Source organism: Hibiscus syriacus, unplaced genomic scaffold, assembly GCF_006381635.1.
Source record: "Hibiscus syriacus cultivar Baekdansim isolate YM2019G1 unplaced genomic scaffold, ASM638163v2 tig00111794_pilon, whole genome shotgun sequence".
In the NCBI taxonomy this organism is placed as follows: Eukaryota; Viridiplantae; Streptophyta; class Magnoliopsida; order Malvales; family Malvaceae; genus Hibiscus; species Hibiscus syriacus.
In genome coordinates, this window is record NW_024063180.1 from 707,864 (window position 1) to 716,207 (window position 8,344).

General features: G+C 37.4%; 1 protein-coding gene and 1 pseudogene across 1 annotated transcript; one reads left to right on the forward strand and one right to left on the reverse strand.

Annotated features, from left to right (window-relative positions):
• Nucleotides 1-5,839, forward strand: LOC120170867 (protein MEI2-like 5). Its single transcript, XM_039178714.1, is given in 14 exon segments — nucleotides 1-6; nucleotides 546-587; nucleotides 676-816; nucleotides 894-932; nucleotides 935-1,362; nucleotides 1,761-1,919; nucleotides 2,018-2,134; nucleotides 2,235-2,386; nucleotides 3,308-3,399; nucleotides 3,498-4,452; nucleotides 4,561-4,645; nucleotides 4,737-4,805; nucleotides 4,989-5,168; nucleotides 5,317-5,839. Coding segments are annotated over 13 exon segments (2,562 nt in total). The 5' UTR covers nucleotides 1-6; nucleotides 546-556; the 3' UTR covers nucleotides 5,431-5,839.
• Nucleotides 5,840-6,109: 270 nt separating this feature from the next.
• Nucleotides 6,110-7,139, reverse strand: LOC120170832 (annotated as a pseudogene).
• Nucleotides 7,140-8,344: the final 1,205 nt, after the last annotated feature.

Below are 8,344 nucleotides of genomic sequence, written 5' to 3' on the forward strand. Positions count from 1 at the left end.
GTCTTGGTATTAAAGGTATCAGCTTTCTTTAATAAGTTTTTCTGGGTTTTGCTTGTCTTTTGAGTTTGTCAACAGATAATATTTGTTTTTGGTATTGGATGTTGAAGAATAGTAGGATTGCTATTGTAGGAGTATTGCTCAAAACACTGAATTTTTAGCTGATTGGACCCCTTTTTTTTACCTTGGGTTTTGGAATTGGTCTCACTTGAATTTGGAATTAGAACTTAGGTTATTGGTGCATTTAAATACATAAAAAAGATAAGACCTTTGATTTTTACTTGAACTCGAATTCTAATTCAAGTCTTCAACTTTTTCAGGCTTAAAAGATCTAGATATTTTGTGATACTATTTTACCACATGTCATGGTGTTAGGAACTTTAAGAGTTAATTATGCAGGCTGTTTGATTTTGACTTTATATTAAAACTTCTCATTGCTCCATAACAATTTTAGAGTATGTTTCTTGCTGTTCTTAGTCAGTTGTCAAGCATGCAATGTTCAATGTCTCATAAGGCTGATGTATATTTTGTCCCCTTGTTCTTGGCAGAAGGCAATGCAATGATGCAGTCGGCTGAACATTCAGTGTCAGGTAATTTTACAATCTGTTTGCTTTATGCTGCCAATATACGAGGTGTGGTTTCTCATTTAATTGGCCTTTTTAATCATGTGTGCTCTAGATCCTACTAAGATTCCAATGGCAAAGGAATCAAAGAAAGTGGAAAGTGCATGGCAGATTTTATATAGTTCTGATTCGTACCATGCCTCAAGTGATGCTACCCTTTTTTCTAGCTCGTTGCCTGTTCTTCCGCATGAAAAGTGTAAGTGTCAGCATTTGTTTAAAGACTCACTATATACTGTATTAAGGAAAGACTGACCTGATTTTGACTGTATGCAGTGAACTTAAATGATACTGATAATAATTATCAGTCTGTTGATGTGTCCCATCTGATCTTAATAACCTACATCAAGATGCGGAAGTCAATGATCCACTTGGAGACATTGAAGCCCATGCAGTTGGAAACTTGCTGCCTGATGATGAGAATGAGCTTTTAGCAGGCATAATGGATGATTTTGACTTAAGAGGGTTGCCTAGTTCACTGGAAGATTTAGAAGAGTATGATCTATTTGGTAGCGGTGGAGGTATGGAATTGGAAACTGATCCACAAGAGAGCCTGACCATTGGTATGTCAAAAGTAAGTCTCTCTGATGCTGTTGCTGGAAACGACATGCTCCAATATGGCCTTCCTAATGGTGTTGGAACTATAGCTGGGGAACATCCATATGGAGAACATCCTTCGAGAACATTATTTGTTCGAAATATAAATAGCAATGTTGAAGATTCAGAACTAAGAGCTCTTTTTGAGGTAATTAATTCTTAAAATTCTTTACGATGGCATTCCTTGTCACCACTTTATTAGGGCTTCTGTAGTTCTGTGTAAAATGCATTCTGCTTTTGGAAGTACTTATATTATTTTGCCCCCCTTTTCATATGCATGGCGTGAAATTGTGATGCATTGCTCTTACGCCAGAAATGCAGGTTTTAGGTGCTGTATTTGACTGGCCTTTCTGATTTAGCAACTTCCTTGTTTTTCAAGTTAAAAGTATTGCATGGAGCAATTTAAAGTTGTAACTATATGTTCCCTAAATTCTATAATGGAAGTTTGGCAAACCTGTTTTTCTTAGCTCTCCGATGAGGTTTTAAACACTACAAGTCATTTCCTATCTTTTCTGATCCAACTGCTACATTTCCCCCTTTTCGCAGCAATATGGTGATATTAGAACTCTGTATACGGCATGTAAACATCGGGGCTTTGTGATGATATCCTATTATGACATCCGTGCTGCTCGAACAGCTATGCGTGCATTACAGAACAAGCCACTAAGACGGAGAAAACTTGACATTCACTTCTCAATTCCCAAGGTTTAGAACATTTTTATTCCCGAATTAATTTGTTTTGCCACAGTGTTGTTTCTATTAATGTGGTTCCCTTATATTTTCTTCCCAACCTATACTACTAGGACAATCCATCAGAGAAGGATGTTAATCAAGGAACTTTAGTAGTTTTTAATTTGGACCCCTCAGTTTCAAATGAAGATCTTCGTCAAATATTTGGGGTTTATGGCGAGGTCAGAGAGGTGATGCTTTTTTTTTTCTTTTTGAAAATATTTGCTTGCTTCAAACATGAGATTTTGTGTGCAACATTTCTGAAATAGTCTTTTCATCATGTAAAAGCAGATAAGGGAAACACCGTACAAGCGACACCATAAGTTCATTGAATTCTACGATGTTAGAGCTGCAGAACAGGCTCTCAAGTCACTCAATAGAAGTGATATAGCTGGTAAACGTATTAAGCTTGAACCTAGTCGCCCCGGAGGAGCTCGTCGGAAGTATGTATATCTTAAACCCGATACTTTTATTGGTATTAATGTTTAAAACTGTATTTATTTGATCAGTCTTGTTTTCCCTTAGAAAATAAGTTTTTTCCTCGTAGGTTTTGGCACTATGATAGCATTGGGCTTTGCCTTTTTCAATGTGACCTAATAATGTTTTGCCATATGTGAAAATATCTCTTATCTTCCTTGCATCCTGCCCAATCCAAGTCTGAAAAACATTTGATCCTATTATGACTATGATTGCCATATAGAATTTCATGTCATTGAGCACTTTTCAAATAATGTAGAACTTGTTCTACTGCATTCCAACAACAATTGGTGATGACATATATTGGCTCAACACACTTATTGGATAAGCGATATTAGGATTTAGGACAACAATAAGATAATTCAACTTTCCAATAAGTATTTTGTACCTATCAGGATCTGCATATATTCACCTTCTTTGGTTAACCATTGGAATACTACATGGTTTAACTCCCAATTTTCCCTACTCCGATAGTAAATCAAGCACATACTTCTTTCTGGGATTGGAAGATTCCACTCTTAACTCCTGCTAACTTCAACTTCCAAGAAATGTTTTAACATCCCAAAGTCTTTGGTATGGAACTGAGCTTGGAGAAGCGACTTTAGAGATGAAATTCTGTTAGAGCCACCACCTCAAGGAAATACACACTATGAGAACTACTGCAATTGTGTCCTTGCAGAACCATAGCTAGATGGATCCTTTATCTTGGCAGCTGCATGCTAGACACTATCAAACATTTTCTATTTTATCTTTTTAATTTTTTAATTTCTTTTTTCATTCTGTGTTTATCATCTGTTAGAATCTTTTTGTTTGATTTCTTGCTTTGTTGTTTTCGGAAGTATAACAATAATGAAAAAATCACATTGGTCATCTTTTTCAACTCATAGCTTGATGTTGCATCTGAATCAAGAGCTTGAACAAGATGAATCTCGGAGTTTTAGACATCAAGTTGGTTCCCCGATAGCCAATTCTCCTCCAGGTAAGGCTGTTTGATCTACATTCTATCATTTGTGTGCACATGGCTTGGTTGTCCATTATTTATTTTGTAAACTGAGGATGTTGTGATATACCTGACAGGTAGCTGGGCACAGTTTAACAGTCCTATAGAGCATAGTCCAATGCATTCTCTTAATAAGTCCCCTGTTTTTGGGAACATGAGCCCAACGATCGGCAACCAATTACCAGGTCTGGCTTCTATCCTGCATCCCCAAGTCTCGAACTCAATGGAAGTTGCACCAATTGGCAAGGACCAAGCAAGGTGTAGTCATGTAGAGCATGCATTAACCAGTACAAATTCAACCCATGGAACTGGGTTTCAACTTTCTCATTCTTTGCCAGAGCCAAAGTTGAGCCAATTCCATGGAACCATACCTACTTTTGGTCCTTCAAATGGTTCCAGGATGGAAACAATGTCTGGGCCACAGTTTCTTTGGGGAAATCCAAATTCATATACAGATCGCACAAACTCTTCCGTCTGGCCAACGTCATCTTTGGAGCATCCATTTTCATCCAATGGAAAGGGCCATGGCTTTCCATACTCAGGCCAGCAAGGATCTTTCTCAGGCTCATCCCAACACCACCATCATCATCACATCGGATCTGCTCCGTCTGGTGTTCTGCTGGAAAGACACTTTGGTTTCTTCCCAGAATCATCAGATGCTTCATTCACGAGTCCCGCTACATTTGGAGGCATGGGTGTAGGCCACAACGATAGAGGTTTTATGGTTAACATGGGTTCTCGTGCTGCTATGAGTTCAGGTATTGGCATTCCACGGAATGCGTCTGAGAATGGTTCGTCAAGTCTGAGAATGATGTCTTCACCTAGGCTGAGCCCTGTATTCTTAGGCAATGGCCTATACCCTGGACTACTACCCAACAATATGGAGGGGCTGGCTGAGCGTGGCCGGAGCAGACGGGTTGAAAATAATCGGAACCAGTTGGATAACAAAAAACAGTTTCAGCTGGATTTGGATAAAATTGTTAGCGGTGAAGATACTCGAACAACTCTGATGATAAAAAATATTCCAAATAAGTCAGTCTCCCTCTATAATCTTCTGGTTTGTGAATATTGAATACATACTGATATGTTTGAAGTACTGGTGCGTTTATTTGACAATTTCTATTTCATTATGATCCTCAGATATACCTCAAAGATGTTGCTGGCTGCCATTGATGAAAATCACCAAGGGACTTATGATTTCCTCTATTTGCCCATAGATTTTAAGGTAATTGCTTTGGTGTTCTAATTTGCAGTTTAGACCATTTTTTCTCTTTCTATTCTGTCCCTACTGATGTATATTCCCATTTGTGATGCAGAACAAGTGCAATGTGGGCTATGCCTTTATCAATATGCTGTCCCCTTCACACATTATACCTTTTTATGAGGTTATATTTTTCTAACTCAATATATTTTTTACTGTGTGTCTTAGACACTTAATTAGGTGTATTTAAAATGATTGGATTTGACCCTTTCTAAGAAAACTTGTGCTTATTATTAAAGAGAAAGGCAAGCTTGTTACCGACGCCTTGGAATGTTTTCTTTGGATTGATTTATGTTTACTTTATCAGGCATTTAATGGAAAGAAGTGGGAGAAGTTTAATAGCGAGAAAGTTGCTTCTTTGGCATATGCTCGAATCCAGGGAAAGACGGCTCTTGTTGCCCATTTCCAGAATTCAAGCTTGATGAATGAAGATAAGCGCTGCCGCCCAATACTCTTTCATTCTGATGGCCCAGATGGTGGTGATCAGGTAGCATTAGCAATCTAGCATAAGTTATTCCCAAGCATTTTTCAATTACTTGACCATTTTTAAATTCCAAGTATCAGATTCCATCTTTTTGTTTGAAGAGTTGATTTTCATCAATAGAATAATAAGGATGAAATTTTCTTTTTTGTAGGGCATTCCAGAGTATCTACACTCTACTTTGAATATCATTTGCCAGCCAAATGGGTTGCCCTCAGGTGATTCTTCTGGTAGCCCTAAAAAGAAAGATGCTGGTGAAGAGCTTTAAATGTTTTAACAGCTTAATATCCGGAAATTGCCCTTGTACCAAATTCAAGGGGGCAATGAAGGCCAACTTATCCGTACATATTCGACCTTAAGAAAAGCATAGGAAGAGGTGAATCTGTTATTTATAGGATGCAAATATTATGTAGTCTAGAGAGGCTCTTGCGAGCTACCTGAGCATTTGAACTTCTGAGTTCAGTATCTAATGTCTTCCATTTGAGAGGATGTAGGGTTCTGCCTTTCTATTTTGGGTTCTTTTTTCAGTGTTCCAAAACGGAACATTCGATGTGGGAGTTGAGATTTTGATGGCAAGGAACGTAACATTAGTGCCATTAACAGAAAATTGTATAGTTCGGAATGCAGACTCTGTTTTTGTTCTCCTATGATGAATGTAATTTGACGATGTTTGATTATGCACTATGCATGCTGAATGCCTGTTGACTGAGCGTTTTTTTTTCTCTCAGAGAAGGAATACATCTATATTGTGATTAGTTTTCTGTTAAGCTTTTCGAGTTGTGGATATAATGAATGTTATCGCGAACGATGTAACTAGTGAATGCTTATTGTAGATATGAGCAGGCTTACCTTTTACATTGCAATCATTATTTCACAAATAGCTTGGGGTTTCTTGCATTTCAACTGCTAGAAAGTCTCAGCATCTGTTCATATTGTATATATATGTATAAGAGATTAATACTCTGCTTGTGATGCATTTAGTCTTCCTTTCCTCGTTCTGATTTCGAGATCTACAAGGAAGTAACATTTGTTGCGTTCCCGGACATACCGAACATGTCCATTCATCTTGCTCAGAAGCTTCCGCGACATGTTTAGCTCTAGTCCTTCCTGCGTCATCCCACCATTTACGTCCTTGAACATTTCTTGAACAAGAGATGAAGGTAGGCCTTCGCCTGGGTGAGTAATCCTACAGAAATATGGAAAAATGAAACCGTTGCTTACAGTACCTTCTTACAGACAAAGGAACAAATCATAGCAAAAATGGAAACAAACCGTGTGTTTTGATTGCAGTTGGAGTTTCATGGAGAAGTACCTTTCTTTAAGCATAATCATGACTTTATTGACAATAGCATCAAGAACATTCCCTAGAACGAATTCTTTCGTTCTTAGCTCTGTGCTTCTGCAAACAGTTTAGACATTAGTACATTTCACTCGTCGATTAGTTTCTCTAGGTATTAGCAAATCGAACAAACCGAAGTAATGTTGAGATTACGGTCAAATTATGCAGGTAATGAAGTTAAATGGAGACTTACCCTTCATCAATGCTTCCTAAGTCCGCATCCTCAATTATTGCCAAGATCTGTCATTCACAAGCATCACTGGTCTCAAGGAACTGCTTCTGCTTTTCGGAAATTGCCGTGGTTTCTAAAAGTTTATGCGTAAATTTGATACCGTTCAAAGGATTTTTCATCTCTTGTCGCATGTAACCTAAATGCTTAAGTTTCTTAAACAACTCATTGTTCTCTTGCTTGTGTTCTTCACTAACCTGTTGCATGCCAGGCACAATAACCTGTAAGAAGCAGAAACAGCCAATTACGTTTCCATTCGCATCGGTTCGCTTGTTTGCTGTAAGTAAACCTCCACAAACTTTCCTTTTCTATCAAAAAATCTGAACGGGAATTTCTCGGCATCCCGACCGCTAATTCCTTGATACAACAGGATCATGAATCTAGTCAGCAAGTCCTGACTTTTGAGCTGACATAACTATTAGAATTCCTAAGATTAAGGATAGTACTTACTTTAGTCCTAGGAGTTACCTTATATAGTATGATCTAATCTTATTTTCTAATTCTTAGGAAGTTATTGTTTTTAGGATTGTTTCCTTATTTGTACTTAGTTCTCCTTATAAAGGCTGTAAATTAATTAACAAAAAGTAATAATCTTCTTTTTAAGTTTGTTCACGGCATCAGAGCTTTAAAATTTTTTTGATCCTGTCATTTGTATTCTCTCGTCCCAAATGTCCCTCCTCTTTAATCTCTCTTGCCTCCTGTTTATTCCTTCCCATGGGTGACACTGTCGAAACTTTATCTGAGACTGAAACCTCACAAATGATTCTAAATATCAATCAAGGAACCCCTCAAGGGACCTTAATTCCTCTCTTATAATCACTAAGTATCGACTAGATGAGAAAATTTCTTGTAGTGGTCCTAATCGGTTATTATAGTGATTCGATGTCGTGGCAAACTAGGATATATCAATGGAAATATCCCACGACCAGCCACAACATGCCCAACTTATGGCACTTGAGAACTCAACAACTCGATTGTAATGGCTTGGTTAATTAATTCAATGGAAGACCATATTAGTCGCACCTACCTCTTCTTCAAAATTGCAAAAGATATGTGGGGTGCAACCAAAGAAAACAACTCAGATCTTAGAAATGCCTCCCAAGTATTTGAAATCAAATTAAAGTTGAAGGACATCGACAAGGAACACTTGAAGTGTAACACCCCAATCCGTATCTGACCTGAATACGAGTCCGAGATGTCACATCAACCTTTTAAATCATTTACTTATATAAAATAGAGGAAAATTCATATTTAATTTAAACATACGAAATAATTTACATATAGCAATTCAAAGAGTTTACAAAAATTGTTCAGAGCTTATACAATTTCGTCTTTTAAATACATGCCAACGTTATATATATATATATATATATACAACAAAGAGACATACTGATAAATTTCTTCTAATATGATCTTCAATGATATTATGATGTCTCCGCTACTATCTTCTCTTCGATGCTTCTCAGATCCTACGTGTGAAACACTCACACGCTAAGTCATGGACTTAGTGAGACATGTAAAAGAATAATAGAACTATAACTACTTAACAAATGGATGTACATATCATGCAACACAAGGCTTATATACACATAGTTCATCATTAGCAAGCTTATC